This window comes from Embiotoca jacksoni, unplaced genomic scaffold (genome assembly GCF_022577435.1).
Source record: "Embiotoca jacksoni isolate LCO1_2020_lvr unplaced genomic scaffold, fEmbJac1.0.p SCAF_5, whole genome shotgun sequence".
NCBI lineage: Eukaryota > Metazoa > Chordata > Actinopteri > Embiotocidae > Embiotoca > Embiotoca jacksoni.
Genome location: NW_027185403.1, coordinates 16,728,585 through 16,748,603, shown reverse-complemented (window position 1 = coordinate 16,748,603; position 20,019 = coordinate 16,728,585). Strand labels below are relative to the sequence as shown.

The window sequence follows — 20,019 nt, the reverse complement described above, 5'->3', positions numbered from 1 at the left end:
CCCGCTCTTTCTCATCCTGCCTCTTCCCATTCACTCTTCTGCATTCCACTGCAACCAGTATAGCAGATAAACAAGACAGTCGAACACAAACAGTTTAAGACAGCCAGACAGCAACATCCTCTCAGAGCAGCGTATTATAGATCCTTGCCACTGAACATCTGCTCACTTTGAGCATCACTGACATCCAGAGGACTGGAGGGAGGACATTTGACTCAGGTTTTTTTTTTTCACACAAAATGATGTGAATGTGTACCTGTTGGCATCTGGTGTGCATCTTAACATGTGCAAAATCATGACGTCTGCTCAACCACATTCACACAGTGCCATCCCTGCTGACGACAGGTCATCATCTAAATCACTTCCTCGCAAAAGGTCATCCTCATTCTTTACTCAGAGAATAGCCCCCCCCTTCCCCTCCCCTCCACACACACACACACACACACACACACACACACACACACACACACACACACACACACACACACACCAAAGCTCACAGGAAGAAGGCTCAGTCCTTGACCAGGATGATGTGAGAGGTGGATGTGAATGGATGAGTGTGTGGGGAGTCATGAGTCTGGAAATGCGTGGGATGACAGAATAGGATGTGCACATGTTTAAAAAAGAAAAAGAAAAAAAAAAAAAGGGGGGGGGGGGGAGCTATTTTAGTCAACATACTATTAGAGTTAGAGGAGACAGAATGAGAGTGAACACTGGGGGGGTTCATGCACGTCTGGGGCACAACTCCCTTGTGATTACTCAGACTAGACAGTGAAAAGACACAGAAGAGGATGAAGAGCAGACAAGGAGTCAGACTGGCAGATGGTCAGAGAGACAGATAAGCAGGCAGGCAAACAATGACTTCAGGAAGCAAGCAGACCCAAAGATAAAATAATATTGAAGTAGGCTGATTAGCACTTAGGTGATGGTTATATGTGGGCGCGTGTGTTTGGTCTGCTTCTCCGTATCAGAGCTGTTAACGAGTCAGAGGCCTGATCACAGGAGACAGGATTGAATGGACGGATCAATGAAAGTGTAGGAGCTGAGGAATATCACAGGGACTGCATGGATGAAAGAGGATGGTGCAGAAGAGAGAGGCCACTGATCTGAAACTTTCTTGTCTGATCAATAATGTATTTCCTTCAGTTTTCCCTCACATCACTGCACTTTATCAATAGATCTCACAAAGAGGATGCTGGATTCATAGCCCGATAATCTGATCATAATTAAACCATCTGTGGTAATTTGGAAAGTAAATGCAGTAAACAGATGATACTGAAAGAGGATTAAAAGATAGCATGAAAAGAAATGTAGCTGAAAGAGATTTTTTTTTTTTTTTTTTTTTTTTTTTTTTTTTTAAGCCTTTGAAGAGATTTTTCATTAAGAAGTATAACGTTCGTATGCGCAGTGGTTTATATGCCTCAGGAAAAAAAAAAAAAACTTTAATATGGGAGCTAATAAAATAGGAGGTTTATCAAAGCTCCACAGGAGAAGAGGAGAGGAGCCACTCTGAAGCAAGGCTGCCATCTAGCGGCGGCGCGGTGCAACGACGCTCAGCACACAACAAAAAATATCGACAAAATGGAGCCCGGTGCTCGGCCATGACAATGCAGGTCAGAGGGGCTGTAAGTGCTGCACACAATAGCGGAAGAAAGGTCAAAAATGAACACAGCGTCATCTTCTGTGGAAAATTCAGGCAGTGAATCAGAGTTACATGAACATTTACAGCTACTGTGAAGCATAAACCAGGAGGCCTGTATGCTGCAGACAGCTGGACATATAATCAGCCTTCAAAGGTTATTTTTAAAGGGGGGATAAAATAACCTGTTAATTCAGAATGTACTTGTATATCATAACTCACAGCAAAGTCGGCTTTGGGACTGAAATAATACAGCAAACACACACATTCACACAGCCTTTGCTGCAGGCAAATGCACACATTCAAAGCCCAGAGAAAGTCTCCTATTCACTGCTTAATTGACTCCACGCAATCTGTGCTTCCTTCTCCTGCCAGGCGTCTGCTGCAATGCATGCAGCTTTCTGTGTAGGCTATGTACTAAAGATGAAGCTCTAAATATGAAGGATGTTGTCTGAGGGTTGAGGTGAACTTGGGTCACAGCACTAGAGTTTAATGAGTGTGTGGAGCCTAAAGGGGAAGGAAGAAGCTGGAGAACTGCATGTTCCTTGAGAGGATATAGGTCTGTCATGTGTGCTGTAACACAGGAGTATGAAAGGACTAGGCTTTACTAAAGGCCTTCATTCAGTTGTTGAGTATAATGTTTTTCACTGGAGCATCTTATGAGTGGAATCAGTGGGATAAAGAGACAAATGGAAGATTCCTTCATTTGTCAGGGAATACAGGATTTAGCTGTGGCTGACCTGACCTCCCATTGAGTCTGTGGCAGCACATATGTGCAATAAATTCCTCTTTCAAATTCTCAGCTAATACACAGACAGTAAGTTTGGAGCATCAGCAAGCGTCTCCCGTGTAATTAGAAAAGCAGGTAGGATGAGTCGGCTCGGTCAGGAATCTGCATCTCACAGCAGCTCTCTCAAAAAGAAATGTTACACTGCAGGGATGTTGTGTTTAGTCAAAGGTCACATCAAGTTACAATCTGGTTGTAGGAATCCCGTTCTTATTCAAATGTATGTAATTGTCTGATTATACAGCTCCTTACACAGATCAACACTGAAAAGCTCTCGTGTTTAATAATGAAGACTGCTAAAGAACTGGGTTACAGGTTCACAGGCAACTATGTAGCTTTACATTTTAATTTACAGACAATACATGGAGGCATTTACTTGCAAAATGACTTCCCCAAGTTAAATGGAGGCACTCTGAGCTATTAATGAAGTTGAATTTGGTAGTTTAAAGCTCACAAACCCCCATATTCTGTATCATTTAGGGTATTTAAGTATCTCTTAAAGAAACAAACCAGAGACGCTGATTCGAGGAAAATTCCCAGGACTTCTTTTTATTAAGAGAATTTCAGAACATAAGAGAGGGACCAGACACCTGCATTTGTCAGAGAAGGGTTTCCAAATTCGATTGTTTTAAAAAAACCAGTGTTTAGAAAAGCTGACACGACAGCGTGGATGGAGCAGGAGCTGTTTTACACGCAGGGTCGTCTAGGAGACAGGTCGGAGGCAATCGCTGTTCCCGGAATGTTTCACATGTTCGTCTTCCTCTTTCTTATGGACAACACGCTTCAACACGCTTTTTTTTTTTCTCATTTGTTTGTTTAAAACACAATTTCAATGAAAAAACAAAACAAAAACAAGACCATGAGACAGAAGCAAAGGGAACTCACTGCACATTTAGAGGTCTAAAAGAACCACCCACATTAACATGGCTGAACCGTTAATAAAACATGGATAAAGGCTGAACTGTCGGGGGGGGGGAGGAGGAGGAGGAGGAGAGAGAGAGAGAGAGAGGAAGGTCTAATCTGTGGAGGAAGAAGAGGGGTAGCGGAGGCGGGAGGGAGGGGGCAAGGTGGCAGGAAAGGTGGCAAAACACAGTAATACACAACTCACGACATAGCCAATCCGGCAGGGACACGCTTTCTACACCAAACAAGCCTTCAACAATCATGAAATGCCATTTAAAAAAGATTTTAGTGTGTTCATCTTGCTTGCAGACACTTGATATGACCACTGCAAATCTGCAAGGCGCTCCATAATCAGCTTTGCTTTTTGTGCTAAAAATCTGTACGGATACTTATAAAATCATTGATAAAAATATTCCTCTGTTAACAATACGCCTTGGAGGGAAACCATGTGAGAGACTTGGGGGGGGGGGGCGGAGGAGGGGTGGGGGGAGAAAGAGGGGAGGCTGGCTGGCTGGCTGGGGGGGGATGGGAGGTGGTGGGGGAGGAGGGAGGGTCGTAGAGGAGGAGGAAGCTTGGGCAGTGGTGCTACTCGGACTTGGCCTCCTCCTTGGCCTCCTCGGGGGCTGCCTCCACCTGTGGGATGAAGCACACGAGGTCAAGGTCAAAACTTTAAACTTTTGTTTTGAAGTCGATATTGTACGTTTGAAACAACGAGATTCTCCTGATCACGAGGACTTCCCCCACCCGTCCGCTCACCTCGTTGGTCTTGGCCTCGCCGTTCTCAGAGTGGTTTTCTTCGTTTGCCTCTGCCTCGGCGTTCTCCTTTGCCTTCTTGGTCTTCTTGTCCTCCTTCTTATCATTCACAGCCTTTTCTTTCTACATATATGGAACAGAAAAGCTGTTAGTGAACTGAATATTCAAAGAACACCTGACTCTTCTCCTGCTTTCACCACTTTATCCAGAAGCCAGTATATCTCTTACCTTTGCTGCCTTCTTGACCTTTGGTTCCGGCTTGGGTGGGGCCGGCTTCTGGGAAAAGAATGAGAAGGTGTTAGAAACAGCTACGTTCGAATATAGTAGTGCTTTTTTGCTCATTTACAACCTTTTTTTGTATTTCTGAAGATAAGAGGACTAGTGTATTGAAGACACTAAACAAATCTAAAATGTTCCCTAAACAGGAACCTCTTTGAATAAAGAATAAATTGAATACTTTATAATATTGATCTATTTCCATAAATGGGTAAATTAAGCACTTTTGACCACATTATGGTGCAAAAAGTAACATTTCTGAGCCTCTATTATGCCAGCTATAGACATTTTATTACTATTACGAGTAGATACATGGGAGAATGTTTTAAATGTCCAGCCCTGCAGTTTTTACTCGCTATAACATGTCAAAATCATTGTATTTTTCCTAATAAGCCATTTTATAATCCGAGATATTTCTGCCTAATTTACTACTACATTATACACTATATAATTGTTCTTAAGTAATATTTAAGCTTTGTTACCAAAATATAACATGTCTACTAGTTTTATATAGTTAGGATTCAAATTTAAACAGTAAAAAAATGTAGTTTTACACTTCTGAATGATTCTCTAAAGTAATACGATGCTTTATTGAAGCATTTATAGACATGTTACTACTTTGAATCCTTCTATGATGTTTTATGTGTCTGTTACTGTAACTAAGATTGCGGAGTCTATAAACACGTTTTCTTACCGCTGATAACCGAGCTGATCTCCTCTGGGGCTGAAACACAACAACATTTGTTATTGCAGGGCTTTTATATTGCTAGGAAGTTGGTTCAGGAAACACACACTTGATTTGGGTTAAAAAGTGCTTTTGTTTAAAAAAATAAATAAAAAAACACTCCCATATCCCACATATCAAATGCAATTATTAATCATACGAAGGCTATGAGGAGTTATTTGACATGTCCCCTTCTTACCTCCTCCTTGTCTCCTCCTTCTGTTCCCTGTGACTGAAAAACACAAAGAAATCAGGTTAGAATTCATTTACATTCAAAAAAGATGATTAGGACTTGAACTGGTGTTTATATCAAGAGCCAACAGCTGCCAAATGCTTCAGGCACAAATTACAACTAATTACAGACGTTCTGAAAAAACTTTCAAGTTTCAGGTGAAAACAAAAATGTATTTCAAATCCAGGTGGGTTTTAAGGATTTCAGGGCAGAAATGTGCGGCTGGTGCGCGGATTCGGCAGTAGGCTGTGAGAGCGCTGCCATGTGGGTCTCTGGAGCCATGTTTTGAGGGTCCAGGCCCTGCTTTTCCCTTCAACTCCCCCCATCTCTTTCTCTCATTCAATGCATGCAGGCTCAGATTTGAAAGCTGGCGCGGGAGTCTTTCAGAAGGGGGAGGGACCTGCTCGCGCTCGCGGGCGCCACCCGGCGGCAGAGCCACGCCATCGCAGCCATTTGGGACTATGAACAAAGAGAGAAAATATATAATTTTATCGAAACGCGACGGCGAATGTTTGCTTTCGCGGTCAAAATGCAAAGTAAAGGCACTAAGGCATTTTCTGGCGCCACTTTGAGCCGGTTTGACGGCCGCGCGGCGATAAGTGAAGCGTTTGTTCTCGGTAGGTCGGCGACGAAGGTGGACAAGAGCTGCAAAGCATGGCTGCTGCTTGTGCTTTAACTGCATGGAGACCGAAAGAGACTTCTGACTCCCCAAAGGACAGCGGCTCGCACAGGAAAACGCGTTTTAAAGGCCGCGTCCGAGCAGGAAAATATTCATTCTAACACACAAAAAATGTACATTATATCTAGAAAATAGGCAAAAATTACCAGCCATGAATAACGGATATACACTGCGTTATAATTAAGTAATGTCTCAGAGGGATGTCTTCATAATCGTTTGCATTGCATTCATGGCTCATATCCCCCTCAAACATTTCTTATTATTTGGTAAATACGTACCTTTCTCTTGGGCATGTTGATCTCTTGGAGCTTTTCTTACAAATACAACTAAAAACTGCTTTTCTTAGTGGGATCAGTGCATGTGAAGACGAGTGTCTCCCTTATGCTCGGCAGTGTAGTAAACACACTGGAACAGAGAGGCGAGTGGTTGAATGGGGGGAGGGGTGCGGCTAAAAGGCATGATTGATAGGCCCTCAGCCAATCAGGTGACGCCATTCGGGGCTGCAGAACACTTGGAAATGTGGAACCGGTGATGTTCTGGGGTCTGCGCGAATGGCTTCTTGCAGGGGGAGAGAAAGATGGGAGGAAGCCTGCAAGAATGAAAGGCTTTCTGCCTTCGAGGACATGGTGCCTTCATACAAGTGGCTCGTGCCGCCGCACGCGCGCGCGAGGGAGGCCTCGTAACCTGTCTGCACCGGTTACAGAGGCCCTCACCGGCAGGCTTCGTGCCCCGCCGTAAAGCCCTGCATCCTCCACTCGTATTAAAACCGGGGCTCACGTCAGCGGCGGTCAGCGGAGAGCACTTTCACCGTAAATTCACTTCGTGTTTCAGTCCAATATGGCGCCCACTCTTCTCCGACACATTTTTTTTTTTTTTGTTGTTTGTCAGTCGGCTTTCCTAAATTCGTTTCAGGGAAAATCCTTTGCGTCGCCTGCCCCAGACGCCTGCAGGGGGCCCACGCAGCCCGTCTAATGGAAGCTGGCTCGCCGCTCGAGACGGCGCTTCTTCCAGAGGCTGTGCTGCTGTTACACAAAAGCTCACAGAAGTGTGCAAAATCACAACATATTTTTTTTTTGTATTCTTGATTCATCTCCCCCACAACCCTCCATTCATTCAGCACACCGGCATTCACCTGAACACCTGCAACGGTGCACATCGGCACTGTTCAAGAACAATAGAGCAGAGTCTGGTGCGCAGACAAAGGGGTCGATGCCGAAATATTCAGACCCCGTTGTGTTGCCATCTTGACAGGCCTCTGTGTGTGTGTGTGTGTGTGTGTGTGTGTGTGTGTGTGTGTGTGTGTGTGTGTGTGTGTGTGTGTGTGTGTGTGTGTGTGTGTGTGTGTGTGTGTGTGTGTGTGTGTGTGTGTGTGTGTGTGTGCTTTAGCTCCACAGAGAGAGAGAGAGAGACAGAAAGAGAGCGGGACTAAAAGGGGCGGGGAGGTGGAGGCGGAGGAGGAATGCAAAGCTCCATCCAGTGCTGAGGACAGGAGCATTTGCGCAGATAGTCTGCGCTGCCGACACCAGACACACAGCATTTCAGCCTTGGAAGTTTGTTGTTGTAGTTTCTTTTTTGTCCCACCGCTGAGCCACCCGTCTGCAAAGTGTCTGCAAGGAGCAAGGCGACCAACCGCAGCTTACCGGACTTCAGGGAGGATATAACATGGTGATCAAAGTGTACATAGCAACGTCCTCCGGATCCACTTCGGTAAGAGATAAAACGCCGGCATGGCTTGCATATAAATGATGTTTCAGCTTTAATTTCTTTCTGTAGCATGTTAGGCAGCTGAACTTTGATTGAACTCTCTAACTGATGTCCATCCGGCTGTCATCCTGTGTCTGGAGAGCTCTGACTCATCAGTAAGCATGCAGCTCTGCTTTCCTTAAGACTTTGGACACAGCTGGAGTCTATCAGTGTCTCCTCTCCTTCATAATCTTTAACTTTATCACATTGGAAGAAACAGCGGAAGTTTCAGGCCGGAGAACTGAATATAGCACACACCTTTCTCTCAGCTGCGGTTTGTCACATGCAAGGCTTCCTGCAGTGACAGTTTTCAGCTTTTTTCGCAGTTGAAACCAGGCTGAAAACAGAAAAGGCGTGCAGGGAGCAAAATCAATACATGCACATCAAGTTCTCTGCTGTGTCACCTGATGCCAGGGCAGGAAGTTGTCTGATAAGAGGGGCCGTTTGGGATGTGACTTGGTCTAGAAAATGGATTCTTAAATGTTATTTATATTGTCATGCAGCCAGAAGGACCATCAGCTTCAGACTTGCCAGTTTCTTCCAGAGTGGAGAGGAATGATGGTGATGCAATTCTCCAGGGCCCCCTGTTATACATACAGCTGCAGCCCAGGAACAGTTTAAGACTCGCTGAAGGTCTGGGTCAACCGAGACGTATAGATAACTGCAGTATAAGTTCACTAGACTTTGATTGCAGGCCACAATGTAATATTTTTCAAATTTTGCACACAGCTCTTTTACAATTCTTTAAGTTTAGAGTCTGAGAGTCTTCATATTGCAGCGTAGGGACGGAAACAGCTCAGACGTAATCATCTTTAAATAAAACAAAATCTAGTTTGTTTTCACTGCTCGCACACAGAGGAAGCAATCAAGCACAGACCCTCTTTTCAGTTCGTCAGCACTGACTGCCTTTATTGCCTTGACAGTAAATGACATTTGCAAAGGCTCAACAACAGCTTTACAGGACAGGAGCCTCGTGTAGAGTCCGAGTTTAGAGCCAGCGAAGCCACCACCGTGCTGGAGTCTGTGAGGAAGACACATTACCGCTCATTGATCTGTCGTTAGAGAAGTCTGCGAGAACAAGTGTGCCTATGTAGTCCTTGGCTACACATTCACCCACACCCACCCACACACACACACACACCCACCCACACACACACACACACACACACACACACACACACACACACACACACACACACACACACACACACACACACACACACACACACATATCCTTGTACTCATGTTATCATCATTCTGCAGTGTTTGTAGTGTCAGCAGATTATCAGCAGTATTACTGGCTAAAGCAAAGCGTCATAAACATTCTGTTTTATCTGGTATGGTAACTTCTTTAGGTTGATTTAGAGGTTGTGCAGTCACATCAGAATAGTAAAAGACTGAGTTGTACACTTTCCTAAAATGCCTCTCTGCATTGACAAGCTGGCAAGCAGCAAATCGTGGTGGAAACGCTGTGTCCTCATCAAGCTTGCGGTTCGATTGCATCAGAGTCTACAAAACAATGTGATTGCATTTCACCATCCAGCAGAGGTCTGCTGCTACATTAATCATTTCAGTCTGAATCCAGCCTATGAAAGGAAGGCAGACAAGTACAGGTATATCTAAAAACACATGAAAGCTTCTGTTCTACAGAGGGAAACGATTGCAGGTCAGGGAGACAGACGGTGTTAAGTTAGACAGAGGGATGTATCACATTCAGCACTTGACAAGCTACAACAGTCAGCATGATCCAGATAGATGTTTTTTTTTTTTCCCAAAGAAGTCAAGTTCTAGTTCGTGTTCGAGCACTTTAATAGCTTTGGTGCTTATTGATTTCATACAGATGTTTCATGTGACAGTAGAAAGTCAGCAGTGTACACTTTAATGGATTTACCTTTCTAATCTTTCTAATATTTCTAATACAAGACATATACAGCAGTTTCTCAAAAGGTGTTTTATGATGCAAGAAGTTCACTGAGCGAGAACTACGATGTGTTAATCAAAAATAATGACGATATGAGGTGAATAGTGTCAACATTACTCTTACACAATGATTCCCATCTGCATATACAGTGAATGAGGTTGGACGTGTGCCTGCCCTCTGCTATATTGTAGTCTGATATAATAGTCCATGGAGTCCTGTAAGAACAAAGGGCATAATAAGCAACAACAAAAATATTATTTTCTAGTTCTGCTCCATGACACACTCTTTGAGGAAAGCCCCGATTGCCCTGAAAGCCCCCCCCCCAACTCTGATCTGTGAGTCCCACAGATTATAGAGGGTGGTATCCCTGCAAACTGGATAAAAGCCGACTTCATCGGATTTCCGCCCAGTAATGACAAGCCGAGTGTTTGAATCACCTGAAGAAATAGCATTGTGCCTCTGTGTGAATTCTCCAGAGATCCTTCTCGTGTTACCGCCAGTGGCTTTTTAAAGATGAGGTCATACAGCGTTCTCGTATCCTTGTATAAACTTCATCGTAAGCCTGAATGAAATCTTTTGATATTCTGGATTTGTATGAACACCATCTTTAAAAGAGCACGGCCATTCACCTGGTCCTGAGGTCACGCTGAAGCCAAGTTTGAATAACAAACTAGGATTTATTCTTAAACACGCACATGCAAATGATGCAAATGCACACACACACCTGGAGCACTTTGTCTGGACCGTGGAAAACAAGTTCAACTTCAAACTGAAGTTACGTCTGTGGAACGAGACGAACACATTGGCCGGCACGCCCTCCCTCCCGTCCCTCATTGCAGCCACACTATTGTACAAGTTCCTCATTGCCACAATAAATGTTCAAAGAACCGGTAATAATCTGAAGATTGTGCACATGTAGTGTATCTGTGTGGGTCAGCGTCTTATGCTTTCAGATTTACTGCATTTTTCGCCACATCAGGGTCTACAGGTCAGGCTTGATTTGGACAGCAGCTACAGTCAGTCAGTTAGTTTGTAGAAGAGTTAAAAGTTTATTTGGGACTTTTTGCTGTTGTCCCACCTTTAAGCATTAGTGGGTGAGGGAACCCAGCCAGAGTGGCAGTGTAAGGCTCTTTTGTAACAGTGTTGTAATGCTGACTGAGCTCAGGACTGGGTGGAGGTTACCGCTGTTGCTGGTAAAAGTCCAGTAAGCGTCTGTTTTCAGCAGAAATCCAACTTGATCTAATCAAGAAAAAACCTTTATCCTTTACAAACACACAGGGCTGTGGCTGATTCATGTTTCCTTTGGAGCACAGAGTGGATTTTCCTGCATTCAAATTTTGGGCCTCAGGCAGATTACAAAGGTCACTTGAAGTCTTATCTATGAAGACCATTGGATAACTTTACTTTAAATGTGTTTTCTTTTCCATCTAATTGAATTGAGCATGAATTGAGCCCAATCCTGGGTTGGCGTAACCGATTGAATCAGTCTCAACCATATTGATGTAAGCATGTGGTGCGGATGCAGTCCATCCAATCAATGCCTGCCATTGTTTGGCAGCTGTTAATGCTGACGAGTTCTGACCTTTTTCTGGGATTGATCAGGTCGATCTGAGCACACTGGCCCGCCACAACACTCACATGATGATGGGGAATGTAAACCAAGTGCGTGTGGTGCAGATTCCTTCTCCTGCAGCTGTGGTTGACTCAGGTTGAAGTTATTAAAAAGTAATGATCCTTTCAACAATATATGTTCCTCTGCATCATGAGAAGCCTCTGATCCATCTCAGTATATCTTATGAGCAACAGTAAACACACTGAAATTATCTCAGGATTGTGATTATTGAATGAATGTGAAACTTTTAATGTGCAGATCTGTTCTCATGTTGTTCCATGTAGACAGTATTTACGTTCATGGACACACTGAATCAGCTAATGATTGCTGCAGCTCTTCCATGGGTGTGTACAGTACACGGACAGTCTTGGGAATGTGATAACACATAAGTAAGGTGCCAAGTCAGAGCTGATAAAAGTGCTATCAGTGCGCACTTAAAAAAAAGATTTGTCTCCTGTAGTGTTTGTAAGTGATTCCCAGTGTTTCTGTCAGGCTCAAACTCAAAAAAGATACATTTAAAACCAGTTTAGTTAGTCAGTGTGATAGAAATGCCTGGACAGACATACTAGCACCTCTCTGCAGGCTGCATGGTGGTGCCTTAAGCTCAATACTGACATCAGTGTGCCAACATGTTCAGTGACATTGCTAGCATGCTGATGTTCAGCAGGTTTAATGCTTCACTATGTTTACTGTCTGAGTCTAGCACTTTAGCATGGTGACATTTGTTGTTTAGTATCAAACAAAAGTTACAACTGATAACAGTTGTCGAGACATTTCACAACAGGAAATGTCGAAGGATCATTACGATTCATCCTCTGAGAGCCACAGGTGTCTGAACAAACTTTCATGGTGGTCCAACTAAAAGATGTTGAAATATTTCACAGGAATCAGTGAAATGTCTGGAGGCACCATAAGAGTAGCCACAATTTATTGGATTCATCCTCTGGAGGCCACAAATGTCTGCGCTAAACGTCATGGCAATCATGCAAATTGTTAAATTAAGAAATAAAAATGACCCTACGGGAAAAGTCAGGGAGTCTTAAAAATCACTCAGGTATATTGTCATTGGGCCACGAATATCTCTATAAAGTTTGATGGCAGTACACACAGCAGTTGTTGAGATATTTCAGTTTGGTCCAAAGTGGAAGACAGACTAACATTTCCATCCTTGTAGCCTCAAAGCAAGCCTGATTAAAACAATCAGTCACTGCCTGATTCATGTTTGCAATGTCTTTTGCATTATGTTAAGCTGAAAGTCAAAATCGATTTACATATTAGGCACACTGTTTATGTATGAACATGAGACACTGCAAGAGAAAGCGCAGATTATGGAAATCAAATTTGCAGGGTACCTGCTGAGTGGCTGCAAGCCTGAAACGGCCCAACTCTCTCCGTCTCTCTCTTGAGAAGAAGATTGAGGAGTAGCATTCCTGAGAGACTGATACGAGTGAATTATACAAGACATGGCAAGAAGAGTGCTTGTTTAGAATCACCACACCCAAAACCGGGGACAAGTCTGTTTTCCTCCCAATTAAAATCGGCCAGTCGAATGGGCTCGGTTTAAGACTGACGACACCAGAGACAAAGAAAGGGGCAAAGCTGTGAGCTCTCACTGTGCAATTAGAGTTGGGGGCAGATGGCATGTGGCCAGTGTGTCCTGCAAATTAATTTTGCTTGGCAACAGTACAATGCAGGCTTTTTGGGCCAATGGCCAGAGTGCACTAAAGTGAAGGTGAAATTGTAGGAAACCTTACTTTTGTCATGAGAGCAATTTAGGATCCAGTTAGTGTTTTGTGTACGATTCCAATGTGAGTCAAATGAGGACCCAAACACGGATGGATTGATAAGAGTGAAGCGGAGGCTGTGCAGATTCCTTCATCAGAGTCTGTGTGTTGAAGTATGTTTGAGCTCACAGCGTTACGCTCGGTTGCTTCGTCCCGCGCTGGTTCCCAGAGCAGGTGGGGACAGAGCTGGCTTCAGGACTTTGCTCTTTGGAGTGCAACTGCCATTAAGTGATTCAAATTGTGCCACGGTTAATCTGCCAGCGTTGTCAGTTCCCCTCATTTCCATGCCTGAGTGTTGTTTCAACAGATGGCTATTAAATAATCCACCTGTCTCATCTGCACGCCATGAAGCTGGGAGGAGCCGACACATGGTGTGCCTGTCAGTCCTGACAGGCACACCATGAATCGATCCTTATTTTGTCTTCTGCAGTGAGGTTGGTTTAGTTCGGTTGTGTGAATGTGTGTGTGTGTTTGCAGCTGAAGCTGGATGTGTGTGTGTCTCTTTGCAGCAGGCCTTATTTGGCTCGTGTTTGACCAAGTTACCTCCTCTCGACTCCCGGAGGAGCTCTTGTTTCCGTCTGGCCTTGTAGGGCCATCCTCCCTCTTATACACACCGAGAGCTCATTGGACCACAGTTTCACACACTAAATCTCACACACACAGACACACACACACACACACACACACACACACACACACACACACACACACACAGCTATAGCGATGGATACAGAGGAGAAAAGGACACATTGAGTTATACACATACTTACACTTTCATTCTGTAGCTCGTGGATTATCTTTCTGTGTGGTTGTGTTTGGGAGTTTTAGTGACATAACAGTTTAAGACATAATAATATACTTTGAAGTATTATGTCACTGTGTCATCCTGTCATCCTTTTATTTCCTTTGAATTGTAGATATGCGTTTATTTTTGCGTCTTTGGATGAAAAGCTAATTGTTTTGCAGGATAGAGTATTTTAAAGTGTCACAAATGAGTCAGGTGTTTGTGTTTGATATGTTGTTTTACCAGTGCAACAGAATATCCTTTTGTGATGCCTTTCAAAAGTCATCACATCAGCATGCTAGTGAGAGACAGTAACTCTTGTGTTTGAAGAGCCTACACAAGCTGTGTTTGTGGGAATTACTGTATGCTCAGTTAATTGTATGCAAATGTCAAGTTAAAACAATGCGATCCTTCACAAATTACTTTGAAATACCCCCATTTTAAACAATAAAGTCACATTTCCTCTTCTAATGTCAGGCCTTATAATGGGTGTTCAGTCCTGGGAGTTGCTGGCATCCACACTATCTGGTGTTTTGTTTTAATGCAGATAAAACAGTCTGTCGCTGCTTAGCCTGCACCCTCCTCAATGCTTCATTCACTTATCAGCAAGCGAGTTGTAACTTAGTAACAGAGCAGCCAGCGATCTCTGTTGTGCCATTTCTCACTCCAGAGAATAAGTGTCCTTATTTCCTGAAACAGACTGGTGACAGTGTGGTGAACTGAAGCCCTTCTGCTTAGTCATACGGCTGAAGTTAACACACGGCTAACTGACAACTTCCCCTCTCTCGTCTCTCCGCACGCAGATTAAAAAGCAGCAGCAGGATGTGATGGGCTTCCTGGCAGCCAATAAGATCGAGTTCGAGGAGTGTGACATCGCGGCCAACGAGGCCAACAGGAAGTGGATGAGGGAGAATATTCCTGAGGAGTCCAGGCCCGCCACGGGGAACCCTCTCCCCCCACAGATATTCAATGAAAGCAAATATTGCGGGGTAAGTCAGTCAGATAGCTTCTACAGGGGGCATCCAGGTCATTCATTCAGTACGCACAAATCACACATGGTAGGTTTTAAATGCTGATATTTTAAGACATATATATATGTATATATATATTTAAAGCTGCACTTAACATTAATTTTTTATTACGTTGAACAAAGTTTTAGTGGGAGAGAATTATCAGCTGACTCAGCAGTTCACTTCAGCTACACAGACTGCTCAGGTTTCTTTCACCTTTTTAAATTATATTATATTATATTATGTTATATTATATGATATGATATGATATGATATGATATTATATTATATTATATTATATTATATTATATTATATTATATTATATTATATTATTTAAGACATAAAATGGCCAATTGTGTTCACCTGACATAGATTTCATTGTATGCTCAAGTCCTCGAGGGTCCGCGCAGACTTTTGTGTGGACGGCTGTGTGCAGCCCTTTCCACATCTTTACAATTCATCGGTAAACAAGTACACACCTTAAATTATATATAAAAATGGACATTGTTTCCTGGTCTGAAAAGTAAAGCCAATGTGTAAGTGCCTTAAAGAGTAATACCACTGTAATACTAAAAACTCCTGGCTTCAGTAGACTCCCATTCAAAAACATCAACTTCAAAACACTAAATTGAAAAGTTTTTTCCACGAGTGATTGTCGTCATTCTCTAAATTCATTCCTTCTCATCAGTGTTCTGGTGGTCCTGAAAACAATCCATAGTTAATTAGATATTAAGGCACAAAAAGCATGTCTGGTTTGTTTGGCATGTTGGCTTGCAGTCAGGGTGTCTCTATAGGTGGACGGGCATAGTGTCCTCAAGTACACACCCTCATTTCCTCCCAGCACCACCCACTCATCCAAATATGGTAATTTTTGACTCCAAAAAACTAAGATGGCTTCAGACAAAATGCCAGACTGAGAGGCTTCAGCATAGCAGATCACAGACCAACAGGTAATGTCACGGTGGGCGTTACAGCAGCATATACAGGGCAAAGCAATAAAAATGACAAATATAAAACAGAGGTAGTACAAAATAGTAAATATAATTTTTTTGAAATGCACATTATATACAAATAAAATTAGAACAGACAGGTAGAACGTCTCCAACATCTTGCTGCACACATTGAAGGATCAAAGTTTCCTCAAGAAAAAGAGTCGACTTATCCCCTTCTTGTAGACAGCGTTGGTGTCAGTCTTCCAGCTCAATCTGTTGTCATGGAGACACCAGGTACTTGTACTCCTCCACCATGTCCACATCCTCTCCCAGAACACTCGGGGGTTGTGGAGCCGTCGTCTTCCTCCTGAAGTCGACCACCATCTCTCTGGTCTTGGCCACGTTCAGAAGGAGGAGATTTCTATCTGCCCACCTTACAAAGTCCTCCACTACTGCCCTGTACTCGTCCTCCCGTCCGTCCCTTATACACCGACCACTGCAGAGTCATCAGAGAACTTCTGCAGAACAGTTCCCTGTGGAGCTCCAGTACCACTGACCACCGCATCAGACAGCACACCGCCCAGTCGGACAAACTGTGGCCTGTTTGTCAGGCAGTCAGTTACCCAGGAGACGGTGGACGTGTCCACCCCCCACCACCTGCAGCTTCTCCCTCAGCAGCAGTGGTTGGATGGTGTTGAATGCACTGGAGAAATCAAAGAAAGTGATTCTCACAGAGTCACCGGTTCCATCCAGGTGAGACTGAGCTCGTTGCAGCAGGTAGATGATGTTGTCGTCCACTCCCACATGAGGCTGGTACGCAAATTGCAGCGGGTCCAGAGAAGATTTCACCAGCAGCCTGAGGTGGGCCAAGACCAGCCTCTCCAGCACCTTCATCACATGAGATGTGAGGGCAACCGGTCGGTAGTCGTTGAGGCCGGATGGAGGCAGTCACGAAAACCGGTTAAGGTTGAAGCCGTCGCTGCTGATGGAGCCCATTTTTTGTAGGAAGGTCCAAATTCTCCAGCAATCATGAGCTTTATGGAACCTAAAGTTGTGCCGGCCCGCTGTCCACGTTTTAAGTCTGCATCCATCAACGCATGGGGATGTGGAAGCCAGGAATTTGCCTTAAGACTGGTAGTTATCTTCTCATCTAACTCTATTCAAAACCAAAATATAGAATGTAATAATTATTTTAAAAAAATTCAGAACATTCTCAGTCTCATGGAGACACTCCAAAAAATGTTTTTGCAATGGGGGAATTTGGTTATACGTTACCCTAGCTACAGCCTAGTCAACGAAACCATATACAAACCCGTGTTTTGTGTTTGCAGATGCAAATTTCCTCCCTTTATCAACACACAGGGATTTTAGTCTGAGAGCTCTGTGGCATCACGCTGTGCTAATAGATGCCTGGAAGTGAAGTTGCACATGCAGGATTGGCTGCATTGCATATCACAGACAGGGAGGACAGCATTTCTCAGGATACTTGCAGCTGTTGGATGCTTTTGAAAAATCTGTTTGTGTGTGTGTGGGAAAAAAAAAAAAGGAGAGGACACAAAGGAATGAGAGGGAGTGAGGGATCAAGAATGTGAGGGACATGACTAAACAGTAAACGGGTGAATGAGCTAGTTTGTTTACTCTGTGTTTCATTCTCAGAGACAATGCCCGCCTATCAGATTGACTACCGAAGCCTGTTCTTGGACAAATAACACAACCTCAACTGTTTCTAACAAATGCTCGGATTGTCGCTCCAGGACACTGATCCTGAGTCTGTTTCACATTATCATTCCTCAGGATGGAGGTAAGACTGAGATGATTCTCTGATCGATCTGCATTAAACTGCTGTGTGTGTGTGTGTGTGTGTGTGTGTGTGTGTGTGTGTGTGTGTGTGTGTGTGTGTGTGTGTGTGTGTGTGTGTGTCTGTCTTTCTCTTTCTCAGAATTATGAGGCCTTCTTTGATGCTCGAGAGGACAATGCTGTGTATGCGTTTCTGGGTCTGACTGCTCCCCCAGGCTCCAAGGTAAGCTTATGAACACAATCACACATGTTGATATCGGTCTCTTCTGTGAGATGCATTCCTGCAGCCTAATCATATTTCCTGTATAAACAGGTTTATGAGCCTAAATATATATACTTGTCCTCACGGTGCGATTTCGACACAGAATCACTCACATTACATAATACATCTGTTCATGATATCCTCACACTCCAGCAGGCCTCTTCTCCTCCTCGCACTCCTGCACGCTGGCACCTCCTCTCTGCCGCAGCAGGAACTGCAGGGAGGTGTGCCAGTTACCATAGAAACAGAGGGGTTTTCCTCCGAGCTGTGGCAGGGGATAAATAAACCAATATCCACCATTTTAATATCACCCACTCGACTTCTTCCTCCTTCCTGTCTTCCCTCCCCTGTCTTCCTCTCTGTTTGTCTACAGGAGGCAGAGGCTCTGGCAAAGAAAGCACAGCAGTAGCAGCATGACACCGTTTCTACCTGAAACCTAAGGCCTTCCCCAAGACCCAGACCTGGACCCACACTGACCTGGAAGAGACCCAGGGGAAAAAAAGAAGCCACACTTCACTCAGCTTACAAATGTGGACGTTTTGATTTACTTTTTTCAGTATGTTATTTTATTATTACTATCAAAAAGCTGTGCCTTGCCAGCTGTAGTGAACAGAGGTACAAGAGCAGAGCATTATGGGTATCCAAAAACAGCTCTGCCTCCTCCCATTAACCTCAGACTGCTAAGCCTATTGGCATAATCACATCAATCAACCATTAGCATGAACGTGTAGCTTCCTGTTTGAGAACGCATCATAAGACCCAACAAAACGTAAACAAATTTTGTAACACAGAATCATCATTTGGTCAACACAACGTCATCCATGTCACCTTGACAACATTATTATTCTATCACTTATTTAACTTGACAGGTTGAATCAGTGGAAGTCTTAAATCCTGGAAACGCTGAATCAAATCATGTCCTGCCAGTTATGTTGTCACCCAACCTGCAGCACCTTCTGTAAAAGTTTGTATTACAATCCCATTCTCCGTGTTTTATTTACTTTATATTGTCTTAATGCTGTTTTAAAAGCAAACTTTTTTCTACGAGATGACATGTTTAAAAAACTTTAAATGTATAAGTCTGAAAACACGGCAGCACATTAAATTGAGTTTTTGCTTTTCGGGAAATTGGATAACAGTTTCTCTTTGTTATAAGAATCCTGTTTCACATTGTGATGGTAATCCCTGTCTTACATAAATTGTGTCTTCCCTTAAGTAAAATACAGATAAAATGGAAATAATGATTCTCAACACAGTCAACCAAACTTGAAATAAATTCTGCCTCCTCATAACATACTGTTATTTTTTATGAACGTATAATAAATAATTTTAAGTTGACAGAATGTGACTGTTCTTTTGCTGAAAATAACCTGCACTCGCTTCAGAGACCTGCTTCAGACCACTTCTCTTTTTGCACAGTTTATTGTTATAAATTTAGTTTCAAATTAATACAATTGTCTCCTCCTCCCCCATCAATCTACACTCAGCCATGATGACAGAGAGAAAATTAGATTTTTAAAAGTTTTATACATTTATTTAAAACCAAAAACTTAAATTTCTGACATCTAAAATCCAGAATTCAGACTCTTTGCTGTGTCACTCCAAACTGTTGTCTGCTTTAACAATCCTTGAGATACCTGGTTGGAGTCCACATGTGGCAAACTAAATTGGGATTGGATATAGTGTAGAAAGGCCCACACCTGTGTACACACCATGCACAATTCACACTACATGATGCCAGGACTAACACAGAGCCAAGAAACCCGAGGGATTCTGTGTAGACCACCACAATAAAACTATAAAGAAGCATAGATCAGGACTAGAGTATATAACCAATTCTAAAGCTCTGGGTGCTTCCAGGAGCACAAGGGTCTCACTAATTATGAAATGGAAGAAGTTTGAAACATGCATGACTCCTCGAGTTTACTGTCCAGCCAAACAGAAGATCCCAGATCAGAGAGGTTATACAAAAAAAACAGCAGTCACTCGCACAGAGCTACAGAAGTCTTCTGCAGAGAAGTGAGAACCTGCTGAAACATCTCAGCAGAACTCATCAATCTGCGCTTTATGTTCAAGCAGCAAGATGGAGGCCGCTGTGAGTGAAAGATATGACAGCCTGCTTGTAGTATTTAATTGATTCTGCGAGAACAAGGAGTACGTTTCTCTGTTGGGTCAAAAACTGA

General features: G+C 43.4%; 2 protein-coding genes across 3 annotated transcripts; one reads left to right on the top strand and one right to left on the bottom strand.

Moving 5' to 3' along the window:
• Positions 1–2,945: 2,945 nt before the first annotated feature.
• LOC138211362 (non-histone chromosomal protein HMG-14A-like) lies at positions 2,946–6,654 on the bottom strand. Of its 2 annotated transcripts, none has more exons than XM_069171175.1 (6): positions 6,269–6,654; positions 5,279–5,311; positions 5,050–5,079; positions 4,308–4,352; positions 4,083–4,202; positions 2,946–3,959 (listed from the first exon to the last, which is right to left on the bottom strand). In XM_069171175.1, the coding sequence occupies exons 1-6, from the start codon at positions 6,281–6,283 to the stop codon at positions 3,912–3,914; spliced, it is 291 nt and encodes a 96-aa protein (XP_069027276.1). In that variant the 5' UTR covers positions 6,284–6,654; the 3' UTR covers positions 2,946–3,911. The 2 variants fall into 2 exon arrangements, with proteins under 2 accessions (XP_069027276.1, XP_069027275.1); XM_069171174.1 differs by having other exon boundaries at positions 4,308–4,355; positions 6,269–6,462.
• Positions 6,655–7,461: 807 nt separating this feature from the next.
• On the top strand, positions 7,462–19,173 carry sh3bgrl (SH3 domain binding glutamate-rich protein like). The gene is made up of 4 exons (XM_069171442.1): positions 7,462–7,697; positions 14,638–14,823; positions 17,717–17,797; positions 18,210–19,173. The coding sequence occupies exons 1-4, from the start codon at positions 7,653–7,655 to the stop codon at positions 18,243–18,245; spliced, it is 348 nt and encodes a 115-aa protein (XP_069027543.1). The 5' UTR covers positions 7,462–7,652; the 3' UTR covers positions 18,246–19,173.
• The last annotated feature ends 846 nt before the right edge of the window (positions 19,174–20,019 follow it).